At 36.3% G+C, this 15,389-nt stretch overlaps 2 protein-coding genes across 2 annotated transcripts; one reads left to right on the forward strand and one right to left on the reverse strand.

The window, feature by feature from the left end:
- Window positions 1-1,509: 1,509 nt before the first annotated feature.
- Window positions 1,510-3,091, reverse strand: LOC108965517 (selenide, water dikinase). The gene has a single exon (XM_018927992.1). It carries the CDS (start codon window positions 2,956-2,958, stop codon window positions 1,756-1,758), a length of 1,203 nt encoding a protein of 400 aa, XP_018783537.1. The 5' UTR covers window positions 2,959-3,091; the 3' UTR covers window positions 1,510-1,755.
- A 984-nt stretch (window positions 3,092-4,075) lies between these two features.
- LOC108965560 (protein artichoke) lies at window positions 4,076-9,990 on the forward strand. The gene is made up of 13 exons (XM_018928079.1): window positions 4,076-4,473; window positions 4,536-4,696; window positions 4,774-4,943; window positions 5,001-5,153; window positions 5,279-5,481; window positions 5,545-5,646; window positions 6,769-6,913; window positions 6,978-7,232; window positions 7,298-7,909; window positions 8,051-8,145; window positions 8,494-8,683; window positions 8,749-9,446; window positions 9,508-9,990. The coding sequence occupies exons 1-13, from the start codon at window positions 4,373-4,375 to the stop codon at window positions 9,893-9,895; spliced, it is 3,273 nt and encodes a 1,090-aa protein (XP_018783624.1). The 5' UTR covers window positions 4,076-4,372; the 3' UTR covers window positions 9,896-9,990.
- The last annotated feature ends 5,399 nt before the right edge of the window (window positions 9,991-15,389 follow it).

Below are 15,389 nucleotides of genomic sequence, written 5' to 3' on the forward strand. Positions count from 1 at the left end.
AGCTGCTTGAGTCATATGTAAAAGAATCGTTTCTGGCCACTCCCACGTGAATGGCGATCAGAAAACTTTCCTCACTTGCGTGAACTTCTACACATGACTCCATCCTCCAACAATCCATCACAAATGTTAAATTTTTTATTTCTTCTTCAGCAAAGCAATAACTAAAATTAAAAAGTATGTACATATATACTTCTTGGTTGGTTAGTTCCGCATGGATTGTCATTTTGTTCAGCCGAGTTCGATCAAATTACCCCAAAAATTACCATCTTTAATTACGAATGACAATTATAGAATCTTTAAAATTGACTGATAAGGCTGAGGGCACACAATTGTCTTCGAAAAACGCTCTTTGAATTTCATTAAGACGAAGTTTCAAAATTTTTATATTAAGTAGACGGTAGCAAAGGGAAGCTATTGACCCGATTTTAAAGATTTTTGCCACAAGGGCACATTATTATTGGAAAAAGATTATCTTTGAATTTAAATAATAACTATATTTCACAGAATAACCGATAGCCATAGGCCCGATGATCTACTTATGCGGTATCCGAGGGATTGAAAAATTATTCTTCGATTTCGACACTTAGTCGAAATTGCCTATCCATAAGGTACTCATTCTGATACCTACTTTCACACTGTATGAGGAGATTAAAAAAATGTACCCTGAGCAAGTTTAGTTGATATGAATTAAATTGTTTGTGGGATATAATCATTACCAATTAGACATAAAGCATCAACAAGTTGTGAGAGTATAAGTATGTTGAGCAAAATTTCATCATTCATTATTGGACGAAGCCTTGGATGAAGTATTACAATCATATTTGGTACTTTATAAGCAAATATGGTATATTATAGGTTATAGTCCTTTACAGACACATGTTTTAAAAAAATCCCATTTAATTTCATTAAAGTCTGCTAGGGAAAGTTCTGGACTGAATGCATTACGCAAATATACACTAGAACATATTTCCACGCAATTTTATGAAGATAACTCACACTATGGGCGACATATATGTATGTTACAATAACGAAAATAATTATAAGATCTGAAATGGTTTGAAAATTTATGGTTATGGCCTTGAATGCACTGTATATCCAAGTTTTGGAGGAAGTTCTTACAATTTTGTGACTTTAATGCCCCCACGTCCACAGAGCAGTGTATGTCCAAGGCGCACAAGCGAAATACTGAGATAAAAAAAAATCGGTAAAAGGTCTGACAGGTACCTTTTACCTCGTGATACGTGATTTTTGTTCTTGTAATGAATTACTTGTTTCGAAAGTAAACTTCTTCACAAAGGGATTAAACATTGACTTCGTTGTCAGAACTTTTACTTATAATTATAATTTATATCTGACAAAGAAAATGAGTAATAAAAAAACAAGCTAAAGAACTGTGTTTAAAAACCTAAAGCTGGAAATATTAAACAATACTTTTAATTTAAAATTATACAATTGTTAATAGCGATAATACTTTAGAGATCCCTTTTTATTTCAAATAAAAGAGTAATATTAATTATATGATCATACTTTATACATTTTCTTTATTCTTGAAAAAATGTAGTATCAATTACATAGTAAGCCTTAGGGTATCATTAGATATATAGTGCAAACTTATATATACGTAATTAAATATATTTTTAAATATAATGCTGTGTAAAAACCAAATCGATAATCAAAGATTTCAAAGTATGAAAAATATTTAATGTCTATAAAACGAATTTTGTTATAGTAAATTCTTAATAGAAATGTATGAAATTAATCTTTCGCTGGCACTTCAATAACTCGGGGCTTATCAATAATGCGAGCAGTTTTATTACCCTTTTCAACTATACCAATTATCCAAGCCTGATATCCCTCCTGCTTCTCTATATCTTTGCAATAAGCAGCAGCTTGTTCTCTTGGTAAACAGATAAGAAGACCCCCGGATGTTTCAGCTGAATGTCCTTGTAACAATTGAAACATGTTTCCACAGGCTTTTGCAACTGCAGCCATTTTAGCAATTACAGGCAGATTATGTATAACGAATGATACATCTTTTTTCTGATGCGAAGCAAGAGTTTGCGCGTGTCCTAATAATCCAAATCCAGTAATATCAGTAGATCCATGGGCGTTGTATTTGTGCATTAGGCGAGCGGCTGTTCGGTTCAAACGGGCCATTGAACTCATTGCTCGATGGTATGCTTTGCGGACATCCTCTTCGGAAACTACAAGTTTAATGCGATTCCACCGCTCTGGTTGATCTAACCACTGGTGAGCATTCACAGCTACTTGAGTTCCGAGCGGTTTAGTTAGCACCAACACATCACCGACAACAGCATTATCCGGGACTATATACTCATTAGGTTGACATATGGTTGAAGCCACTCCACCAATGGTACACCAAGGATTCACTACACTTTGCCCACCAGTAACAGTGGTTCCCGCTTCTAAGGCTGAATCTTTAAAACCGCGCATTATTAGTGGAACGACAACATCACGCTCTTTTTCGGTCATTTTTGTGCTTACAGCAAGCAGCATCAACATGTTATCGCAATCTGTTACACCCATCGCATACAAGTCACTTAAAACATTGGCACAAGCTATTTTTCCCATCATATAAGGATCATCAACAATGGGATAAAAGAAATCTGTTGTTTGAACCAAACAGAGACCACCGTGACGTAAGGGGATAACTGAGCAATCCAAACCGATCCCAATGCGTGGAATAGCCATATTCATAAATTGAGCATCTTGATCCGAGGCATTAGAATAATCCTGCTGCAATGCCGAAACAAGCTTACCAAGAACTTCTTGTGGCACTTTACAACCACGTCCCTTTAAATCAGCGAACCTAGTCAATCTAAAAGAGGGTTCCAAATCATGAGCTGTTGGATCAAATGGTCGTCGGAGTTCGGCACCACTACCACTTCCTTGCAATTCAAGATGCGCAGAATTCAATGCTTCTACTTGGTAACTCATTGTAAATTCTTTTTATTTCAACTTATAAAAACTAACTTTGAGCAAGTTGTTTAAAATCAAACACCACAACTGCGAACCAATATGCGTTTTGATAGAAAGGTTAAGTATTAATGGCTACCTTTTAGCGCTCGCTTCGACAAATAACTCACATTCTCCCTCGGCACACACACTATTGTCGATGGCCATGCATGTATACAAAATTTTAACCCGAAGCTGTGCTAGTATGAGTATTCGCTGCATTTATTGGCTGATTTAGCAATGGCGGTATGAATCGGGCGAAGTCAGTATTTCTCCCGCCGGTCATAGTAGGCGATTGAGTGTTTTCTGGCAGTGTTCATTGCATTTCAACAAACCTATTACTGTCAATTTTTGCTACAAAGCAGAGTTACCAACGTTTGCAGTTTTAAAATCGGCAAGAATTAATTAGGCATCCTCTTGTATTAGTTGGTTTTAAGGATTTGAATTCACCTTTTATACAAAGAAACTATTTTAAAAAAAAGTTTTTAACATTTAACAAACGAGCCAAAGTGTAAATATTTGTCAACCAAAAGACTCCTCTGCTCAGCGTCAGTCAGATATGTGTCAAAAAAAAATTATTACAAGATAAAAAAATTAAATATTGCATTTATTTGAAATATCTCCCAAACCTTTTAGGGTCGTTTACTATATAAATATGTAAACTCTTTTAAAAACACACGATACAAATCATTCTTTGCCTTAGTATATAAACATGTTCATTCTACCTTTTTATATAATATTTGATTTTTATGCAATTATTTTAATGATATTATTATTCATAACATGTATTCGAAAACAGCTAAAATAATGGTGTTCATACTATTTTTGTTTTAGTTTTTGTTTTAAAATTTTTCGACATAATTAATATTGAGCAAGTAGTTTGGTTCCCGATTAAATTAAATTGGAATGTGATAAAAAAACAATTCAATTCCAAGATGAATTATTAGATCAGAAACTCATCTTCCTATTAGGAGTACATTGGACCAAAGTCTAATTGTAGCATTAAAATTGCTCGGCTATAACTACTAGATCTCCCGCTAAAATTAAATGCTAATGAAGGCAGTAAGTTAGTTTGAAAATGTCATGACGTAGGGTCCCATGCAATGTATAGATCTGATCCGTCTACCATCCACATAAGTAAAATATGTTTAATTTTGATCAATTAATTTAGTGAAATTAATAAAAATCCGCAAGAAACCTTATAAATAGTTAAGCAGTTTATAATATATTGAATAAATAAAATTTATTTTCTCAGCTGAGTGATGTGTTTCAGTAAAAATTGATGAAATCGACACGGGTTTATTTTACTCATAAACGAAAGACTTAAGCGACGAACTATATCAGTGTTCATGTCAATGTCGAATTTTCTCTTCAACAAACCTGTTTAAATATAAATATGATTAAGCTGGTACTTAGGTGCACTTTCATTTTGTGTTTATGTGCAACAGTGAAGTCAGAATATGCATTCAATGAGCCAAAATATAAGTGTCCAGCAAAGTAAGTGAGGATTTCTTTAATACATGTATGTAGATATGGGTATTAATATATTGCTTGTTAAGGCCGAAACTTATATATCCATGTACCTGTTGGAAGAACTCCGATGTTGGCATCTATGTGCGATGTGAAAACACGAACTTAGCAACGCTCTCGATTGCTCTTGAAAATCTTGGAGCACTGGGAACGCCTGTAGAGCAGTTGGAAATTTTAAAGGGTCATTTCGGTAAAACAAATTCTAAATTAATCTTAACTGGGATATATGTATGTATGATTGCTTATACCTCTATTTACCTTTTACAGTTCGTTTATATGGGCCAGTGTTCTCGGCCGTTAAAACTAGATTGCTTACCATATCTGATACGCCTATAGTTACAATTGAGGATTACCCATTCTTCGGTGCAAACAAAAGTATAGAGGAGTTGCGCATTCTTCACACCAATTTAACATCGTTTACTCCACTGTCGTTTGGGGTAATTTTTTAATTAATTCTTATTGCATTTTCAAGCCAAGTAACTGTTCATTTATAGATATTAGGAAATACGAAAGAACTAATAATTGACGGCCATTCGATGCAAAGTATCAGTAAGAATGCTTTCGACGGTCAGAACATTGGAAATAAGCTAGAAGTCTTAAGAATTATCAACGGACCTTTAAACGAGGTTCCAATTGAAACATTTCAGGTATGTACCATATATTTGGCATATAATTAAAATCTTAAAATATTTTAAGCCATTTAAGCTTAAAGTAAGCCTGAGTAAAGCAATGAAAATATTTATTGTGTTAATTATGATTTACAAAAATTCAGCCCCTTCGAAAACTTAGGGTTCTTGATTTACATGGCAACCAATTAGAGAATCTTAAAAAAAATCAGTTTAAAAATCTAAGATCTGTGGAGGTCTTAGATATTAGTTTTAACAACCTTAAAAAACTTGAAGCACATCACATATCGGACTTAACCAAGTTGGGTTGGTGCAATGCATCTAACAATGCCTTAACGGAAATTTCAAGGTAATTTCCAATGCACATGCCATATTATTTCTTATTAAATAATAACTTTTGTTAAATATTTAGAGGTACCTTTGCTCGCAACTCCGTTTTGAAATTATTGAATTTGTCGCACAACAACATCAGTCGCTTGGATGCGAACAGTTTCCGAGGAATGCGGTTCTTAAGGTAAATTTAAAATCATTTTCACACTTTTGCAACACAGAATGTAAGAAATTTAATTCACATAATGGGTTTTTCTGCTCATACTTCATGTCATTCGAGGTATGCTGGAAGTATGGTAAGCTAACAGCTTCGCTTCTAAGTTGAATTTTGTATTAAAAAGAACCTTTGGCAAACCGCAAAATTTGTAATCTATTATACATATCATCATACACATGCATATACATACATATGTATAAATGGGAAATTTTGGTTTAAGCATGCTCATTTTCCTCTGTCCGGTTGTCTTGGAATTGAAGGTAGTATGCTTTGGTAATTTAGTACTTGATATCCTTGAAATCGATTACCTACCAATCCAAAAAAGGTTTGATTTTCGAACCGCTTGATTTAACATAGTTTTTTCGGTAAATATATGAGTTATTTTAATGGAACTGAGAGATAAAATCTAGTGCACATTTCTTTTAACAACATCTTCATCCCTGATCGGGATATATTAAGCTTGCCCCGCAGTTTGTGATACCCTGAAATAGGTGTCGCACACCCCATGAAGAACATATGTATGTAATTACATATACATATATTTTAAATTGTCAGCTTGATGAGCTAAGTCGATTTAGCCATGTTCATTTATGTCTCCAACTGTATATACGCAAATTAGGTTTTGATATAATGATTTAAAATATGACTTTTTCCACCAGATAACCTGATCATGTATCGGAGCGGCCAACATTTTAGCATATACTATCGTTCAGATTGACCAATCAAAGTCAGGTTCTTGTACGAAACACTTTTTTATTTGAAAAGATAATTTCTTGAAATTTGTCCTAGATTATTGTTCAAGATAACGTTATAATCTCCGAACAAATTATTGGGATCGGAAATATAGCTGCCATTAACGTGTTTTACTGTTTAATATAAAGTTTTGCTGTATCTGGAAGTATTATTCAAATTGCGAAATCTTCAGTTACCTTTCTTACTTGTTTCTTATATAATTTTTTCTAGTTCTCGTGCATATTTATTGCGCACGAACTTTCGCACTTATTTATTAAGCTTCATGACGAATGCGAATTTTTATTTAGAAAACTTTTAACATTTTTTAAAAGTATTTTTATTGTGTTAATTTAATAGACGTCTATTTTTGAGCGATAATAAAATAAATGATGTTGGACGAGGCACTTTCGGCTCCATCGGGAAAATCGGCACTATTGATTTGGCCAGAAATTTTTTGAAAAAAGTTGAATTTCAAATGTTTTCCCAACTGAATTACGTTGAGGTGAATATAATAAATTCTTGCTATTCTTAGCAGTTATATTTATTAATTACATTTTGTATTTTAGGTGATTGATTTGGCTGAAAATAATATAACGATCGTGGAAAAGCACTCTTTCAAAGATATATACCAATCAACAATAAATATTTCACATAACGCCTTGGAAAAAATAGAGTCACTGGCTTTTGAGAATTGTGTAAACATTACAATTTTGGACTTGTCTTTTAATAGGCTGACAAATTTCTCACGAAATGCATTTGATCTCACTACTTTTGCAACAGAGTTTCAAGTGAGCTATAATTTTCTCACAAATTTAGCACAGGTGATCATACAATAAGTTTAACACATTTTATAAGAGGCCAATTTAAATATTTATTTCTGATGCAGGTGCCTTTCCAAAATATGACCGGAATTAAAGTTATAAACGCATCACATAATTATATAGCAGAAGTGCCGAAGAACTGTTTTCCAAAGCTATATGAGCTGCACACTATAGACATTTCATACAACAACATTTCATTGATTGCTAACGGTGTCTTTCAGACACTTTTCTCACTACGCTTCCTAAATCTTAGCCACAATAGCCTCACGGAGATTAAGTCTTCAGCTTTTGGAACGCTTCCCACATTGCTGGACATGAATCTCAGTCACAATAAATTAATTTCGATTGTTCGTGGGGCACTGGCCAAGCTTACAAGTTTGCGTTTTTTGGACCTCAGCCATAATAAGCTCGAAAAGCTGTTTCAAATTCCAATTTCACTGAATGAGCTTAATTTGGAAAGCAACCTCCTAACTGGCATACCAGCAGGCACTTGGCCGGTTATGAATTCGTTGCTATTTTTGAACTTAAATGACAATCAAATCGGAGATTCATTATCAGCCCAAAGTTTCACGGGCCTGCTTGTATTACAAAGATTACTCCTAAATAGAAATGGCATAACCGTTCCACCGATTGAGTGTTTGGCAGGCATGTCAACACTTCAGTATTTACACTTAGAGGTAAGTTCAACTTGCTATAAGAAAGGTGGCATCAAAATATAAATATAATGACACACGGTTTAAATATTTATTTATTCATTGGGTTTAAATTAGTTACAATAATATAATAATTAATACATTAATAACTCACTTATTTACTAGCAAAACAACATAACAACGTTGGATAAGAGTGCTTTCGGAAAATTGCCAGTCTTGTTTGAACTTAATTTGCAAGCTAACGGGGTTCAAGAAATCAGGTTAGTATTACTCCACTAATGTTTTTGAACAAGGTGTCGATCTCGGGGACGTTAAATTTAGTGGAAATATCCAACTAAAATAACTTTCACATAATATTAAAATGTTAAGATCATATCTGTTTTTGAAAAAAAAAATTTTAATTTTCGATAGATCTAATAAATTTTCATTGCACATAGAATTCAAATGCTCATTTCGATCGATTGCGTTTTGAAATATTTAGAGGAGGCAATACTCGTGAAACTCAGTCTTAGCATTTAAATCTCTATTAGCTATGATGTAGACTTGCTCCTTTCTTAATTTCTACATCGTAACTTTATTAAGAAAGAAAAATATATTTAAACTTTAAGCAAGCGTTCCTTCGAAGGCCTGTTGCAATTGCTTACACTGAATCTGTCCTCCAATGCCATTAAAAGTATCCCAATGGACGCATTTATTGGCTTACCTTCTCTGAGGAAGTTGGATCTATCGTTCAACCAAATATCAAAGCTGGATAATAAAACAAATGGGGTACTTGACGATTTGCTTAGTTTGGAAGAGGTATGAATACAAATTAAATATTTAGAAAATGATTACATTATATAATCATAATTGATTAATTTCAGTTGAATTTGAGTCATAACAAAATAAGTTTTGTCACCAAAAAGACTTTTCCATCCAATCAATATATACCTTATAACTTGAAGCGTTTGGACCTAAGCTTCAATCAAATGCCTGTGTTGACATACGATATCACTTTCGGCACTAAAAAATTGCTGAGCTTAAATATATCTAATAATAATATAAATGAAATCCGAAGAGGTGTTCTAGCAAATTTTACCGAACTACAATCACTGGATTTATCCAATAATGAACTAAGTAATTTGGCATCCGAAGCACATGTATTTGACCTACCAAAGAATCTTATCAACATCAATTTGAGAAACAATCAGATATATAAAATACCAATTCCAAATTTTAAAAAGGATTTGCAATTCGAAAACATTGATCTGCGAAACAATAAATTGACGGATTTTCCGCAACTATTAGTGCTTATGCTTCGTAACGGTACCAATGTGTATTTTGCCGGAAATCCTTTGGATTGCATTTGCGCTGCTCGCCCACTTAAGCATTTCATGATGGAAAAATCAAAATTAGATTATGACTTAGAAAATATTGAGTGTGGTACCCCGTCGTTTCATAAAGATCAAAGGCTGGCGGAAGTGCCGGATGAGAATTTGCAATGCTTATTAGAGGATAGAGATCAATACAAAGGTGTAGCTTTTCAAGAGCTTTCAGATGTACAGTTTCGAGATATTAAAATGTAAGTAATATGGGACCTAATTGTTAAACTTTCAACTAATGTTTTTTTCCTTATTGTGTAGCGCTGATTATGGGAATCTTACGGTACGCTTCTTTGTTACGGCTGCGAGAGATATAGCCGATTTTGTAATTTATATTCGAAACAACGAAAACGATGTTTTGTATCAGGGAGAGGCAGCGTATAATGAGCGAACGCATGAGATACCCATCGAAACTATTCGAGACAAGATTAAAGGACAAAAAGCGGAGATATGTATAATATCGAAAAATAGTAATGGCATAACGGGTCGTTGGTTTAGTGCACAGTGTACAAATCTGCCCGATTTAAAACAAAAACGTAAAGGCATATTCACGTTCACTGCATTTAGTTCCGCCAATTATAAAACTCCGAATACTATGATATCGACAATCATATCATTATTACTATTTTTAACAATTACTCTGTGCTAACAGTCCAAATTTAGTTCATCACTGACAAACTAGTTTTATTCATACCTACATAAATATTTATGTATATTTTTTTATAGCAAATAATCATTCATTTTGTGATATTGTTGTTTACAAAAGTTTTTTAATAAAGTTGATTTTGGTAAACATGTTTTTTTTTTTTTTTTTTTTGTTTTTTTTTTTTTTTTTTTTTTTTTTTGGAAAATGCCTTCCACATCATCGCTGCTATCGTCACATCAGCGGTATGTGCCACTTGCAGGTCACTAAAAACCCCCCCTCTAAGGAACTGTCGCTCCCACCCTGGGACCGCATTTGTATTACTTCAGGGTGGCGTTCCATTTTGCTCATTGAGAGATTTACATCTGCGCACCTGCGTCCAGGTCCCGCTTTTTGCTGCGAAGCAAGATTGCTGCGAAATTCTTGATAATCTCCCAGTTTGCTTCGCTCTCCAACATGACGCTGACTAAATTGTCCGCGTTTATTGGGCCAACCAGGTTTTCTACGGCGGTGCGTTCTCGTTGCCAACGTACACATTCAAAGAATGTGTGGTCAGCGTCGTCTTCTGTCGCGTTGTTATATAGGCATGACGGCTCTTCGACTTTTCCCATTCTGTGGAGGTACTTTTTGAAGTAGCGGATAATAGCTGGGTTGTGTAAAAATCTACTTCTCCGAATTTGCGGTTTGTCCATAAGTCTAGATTTTTTATTAGGTGCACGCTGGATATTATCTTTCGCCGGCTTTCCTTTTTAAGCGCGTCTGCCCAAACCACTGCTCCGTATAGTAAGACGCTGATTGTCGTCGCCATTAGGAGCTTTCTCTTTTCTTGACTGGGGCCTCCTATGTTGGCCATTAATCGGCTCAGTTGAGAGGTGATCTTCGCTGCCTTTCCTGCGGCGTGCAGGATTTGTACCCAGAAGTTTAGTCTGGGGTCCAGTCTTACGCCTAGGCAGTTTACAGCTCTCTGTGTTTTAAGAATATCCGTAGTTGTGTGCACGCTTATCTCAAGAGGTATGTGCTTGTTTGTTAGCAGTAGTAGCTCTGTTTTCTCCTTGAGCTTGCCAGTGGCAGTTCTTCCGGGTGAACTGGGTTCTTCCAGGGTGAACTGGGGAATTTGCGCAGATCTTAGTGTTTGTTCTGGATCCCTAGCCCTGCTTTCGTGTATGGGGAATAGTGCGTGCACGATGTGATCCATTTTTACAGCGGGTAAGTCAGGTGGCTTTGCTCGAGCGCCGAGCTTCTTCATAACTAGTTTATATCCAAGTCTCCAGGGATTTCTGTTTATATCCTCGCGTAGTTCCTCCCATTTTTTCTTTTTGCTGCCGTCGATGGCGTGCTTCAGCTCCTTTTTTGCTGCTTTGTATTGCTCGGCTTCTTCGGGTGCGGCTCCTCTGYGCCTGGATCTCGTGTAGGATCTGCGGAGGCGGAGGCATATGCGTCTGAGTTGGGCGATATTTTCAGTCCACCAATAGACTGCTGCCTTGTGTTTGCTGTGGAAAAATTTAAGGCATTGATTTTTTACATGCTCTTGCTATATTAAACATTATGTGCTCGACAATTTTTCTTGCATTTTCTGGGGAGCTGCTAGATGGGTTTTGTTCGTCTATTGCGGAGATCAGTTTCGAAGTATTTAGCTTCAAGATGTTCCTCCTCCGCGTTGAAGTCTTTTTCCTGTACTGGTTAGCGTTTGTTCCAATGTCGATAGTGAAGCAAATGTACTGAAATGTACTCCAGGACTATCCATTCCTTTATTGAGTCTGCCAAGCGTTCTGATGATAGAGTAATGTCTGGTGTAGTTTCCTCGCATCCCGGTCTTCTAAACGTGGCTGCATCTCCCGTGTTGAGCACTATTAGGCTTAAGTGCGCAGCCATTTCTAGAATGCGCTTTCCTCTCGAGTCCGTGTTTGGCATACCCCACTCTACGGCTTTGGAATTTAGGTTTCCGGCGATAGTTAGTTGGCCTACTATAGACCTGACTGTGTCCTCAATATTGTCGAGCTTTTCTTGGAGTTCCTTTATGCTATAACTTGGCGTCAAGTAGCAGCTAATTACTGTAAAAAGGTCGAATTTGGCCCAGACGAAACCATTGCCGTTCCCTTTGTCTACAGCTATGGCGTTACTCCCTGGTGGTAGCCATATAGTGGCGATAGAGCTGCTATCTTCCAGCCAGGTGCCTCTCTCTTCCTTTTTGTACTGCTCGCTTATGATGATTAACTCGCAGGTGTTCCCCGCCACCATTTGCGAGAGTAGTGAGTCTGCAGCCTTGCATATTGGCCTGTAAGATATTCATTTGTTTTGGTATTTCCTATATACCATACATTTTGCGGATCCCGGGATATGGACAACCTTTTCGTGTTTAGCTTCCACGCAGAGGCAGCGTGAGGGGGGTTTGTGCACTTTTTCATTTTGTGACCTGGTTGGCCGCATTTTATGCAAGCACCTTGTGCTCTTCTATCGGGTCCTTTGCAATTACAGGTTAAGTGCCCTGGTCCAAAACAGCGAAAGCATCTTTTTGGGGTGTCTTTCAGTCGCAGCCTGCAGTTAACCCAGCCGATTTTTATGCATTCCTGTCGAATCAGTAAGTCAGCCTGTCGAATCCTCATCGAGCGTTATATATGCCCTGACCTGCTCTCTTGTGTTAGGTGCTGTTATGCTTATCGTCAAGTCTTCGATGCAGTCCTGTAGCACTTTTTTTACAGCCTCTGCTACTTCTTCTTTTGTTGAAATGGAGTCGAGGTCTCTAATCTCTATTGTGGCTTTTTGTTTAAGGTCGGCCACAGTTGCGTATTCTCGGAGGGTCGTCCTGAGTGCTTCGCAGAAACTGGCTTTTGTGGATTGTCCTCTCTCCAGCTCCAGTAGTACAGCTCCGGCTCTTGTTTTGCGAATCCCTTTAATTTTCACCTCTCCCTCTCTTAGGTTTACCTTGCTACGGATATTCTTGAGGACCTCGGCGTAGCTATTTCCTTCTGCTAGTTTAATGATTACGGCCTCCGATTGTCGTTTGGGCATGCTTTTTACTCTCTGGTTTGAGGCGATATTCCTTCCTTGTTGTTCTCCGTCTTTTTAATTTTTGATTTTCGTTCCTTCGGTTGCGAGTATCTTCCTTGTTTTTTTGGGCAAGACTTTCTGCCACTCGCCGTCCTTTTCACTTCTTGGTCGCACTGTTTCTCGAGGCTCCACTGGGCTTGTCGCCCGCCGCTTCGAGGTTGTTGGCTCTGGGTCGTGATCCGTCTGCTTAAATTTTTAGTGCCTTGGTAAATTCCTGCAATCAAGTGAAGTGATCTACCAGCCTGCTAGAGAACAACATTATACAAATAAAGCTCAACCACATACTTGAGCTTCTTTAGTTTTAAATAGATTAAGATTTCAATACTTATTGTTAGGCTTTACCAAGCAGAAACGATTAATTATGAAATATTGAAAAAAAAAATTGTTGGTTCATAAGCACCTGTTTCAGGTTCAATAATTTTAGCTGGAGCTATATTAAAGGTGGGAGGGCATGGATTATTGCGTGTCTGTCTTTTTTGCAGCGGTGGGTAATTAGGGGTTTTCAATATACTCGTACTTTTGTAAAATACTGAAATAAATTCCTAGAAGGACTGTGAAAAATAACCCTCGTGCAGCTTGTGAGTGGTTACCTTTCATTAAACTATGATGAGTTCATGTAACAGTTACTCCTGAAGATAGAAGAAAAACTATATTTAATATTGGAATTTGGAAATGGATTAAAAGGTTGAATTGCTGCAGGGGACCATATAGCTCCGAGCTCAATCGATGGAGATAGTCTTCTGTGGAAAAATAATCAGAAGAAAGACATCAAAAAAACTTCTGTTAAAATAAATAAAATTATTCCTCAACGTAATCCTAAATCTTCCTTCTCGAGAAACATCTCGTCATCATTGATATACCGTTAAAAAAGTAATAATATTAGCTAAAATAAATAATGAAATGGGTGATATGAATGTGTTGACATAAATTTAATTCTCTAGAGTACATTGTTCTTAGAACTGTGAATAAGACAACAGAATAGAATAGAATAGCAACGGGTGATTCTAACACTAGTAAAGCAATTTGACCAATTAGTTGTAAGGATACAATTGCGTAAGAAAGGGAAGGACCATTCTTTCTTAAACGAGTAAGAAGTAAGTGTCCCGCAATTGTAATAGCTGCTAATTGAACAGATTGTATATGCTGTGTATGGTTAATTCATCCATAAAGTATTAAACATAATCTTGATGGTAAAGCTAATGTAAGAGTAAATGTTAAATGACTTATTCTTGTGAAAATATAAGAAAATAGTTCCATAAAATATTTGAATGAAATTAATGAGAATAGAGCAACAAAAATTAAAGTTGACCTTGAATGCACTGAGGGGCCTAAACGAGTTTTGAATTCCTTGTTAATGTAAGAAGGATTGAATTGCAAAAAATATGTCATCGTGATGGTATTAATTTGTAGACGGAAGGAATTAGAAGAAGTAATAAAAATTTTCTTATTCAATTTAATGACAAATTGAAAATGCTTGATGAAGGGTCAAAACGGAAAATAAATTTGTTATCATTTTCAGTTTAAAGAAGTTGTTGAATCAAACTCAGGCATAATTTTTTCTGTTAGTATTATTTAGTATAGCAAAAATATATAAAATCGAGTAAATACTGCCACATTTACCTAATATGAGATTTTCAAACTTTCGGTTGGCTTTCAAATTGGTTAATATTTTAAATATCTTAGCAAAATTAAATGAACATATAATACTAGGTATACTATAATTAATTTAATGCTGAAAATATTTAAAATTATATTATATAATACTGCATATAATGACTGGAGGATGGAGCCATTTGTAGAAGTTCACGCAAGTGAGGCAAGTTCTCTGAGCACCTTTACATATGGCTCAAGCAGCTTACGATTTCCGGTTCTAGACCAAGTATCCTCTGGGTACCCAAAGAACATCCGTTTGAAGGCGAGCTAAAGTGAGAAGACGAAACATTCCCTCCGCTAAGTTTGGGACCCGCCACGTAAAAAAAACATTCCCAATGAAGAGAAGAAAACAGCGCAGCAGGCTGACATCATCGCCGTCCAAGAAGTTCGATGGGCGCGACAAGGACTGACACGAATAGGTCCTTGTGGCATTTTATACAGCGGCCATATAAAAAAGTGCAAATTTGGTGTGGGTTTCGTGGTGGGGAGAGGCTCCGTCAACCAGTCCGGACATTCACCCCTATGGACGATCGAACGAACTAGCTACAATCCGCATAAAAGCGAAGTTCTTCAAAAAAGTGCTACTTTGTGATCACGGAATCTTCTCGACGGAGGAAAAGGACGATGCGGCCAAAGATGCAGAGCTGCCCAGCCAATATGTCAAAACCGTGCTTGGCAAGGGTGGATAAAGAATATGGTCGGATGAAAGCATGCCTGACGATTGTGCTCCTTCAAATCCACAAAAAAGGAGACTCCACAATCCAACTACCGTGGGATAAGACCCCTCAACATAGTATAT

The sequence above is a fragment of the Bactrocera latifrons genome, unplaced genomic scaffold (genome assembly GCF_001853355.1).
Source record: "Bactrocera latifrons isolate USDA-ARS-PBARC rearing strain unplaced genomic scaffold, ASM185335v1 scaffold_141, whole genome shotgun sequence".
NCBI classification, from domain to species: Eukaryota; Metazoa; Arthropoda; class Insecta; order Diptera; family Tephritidae; genus Bactrocera; species Bactrocera latifrons.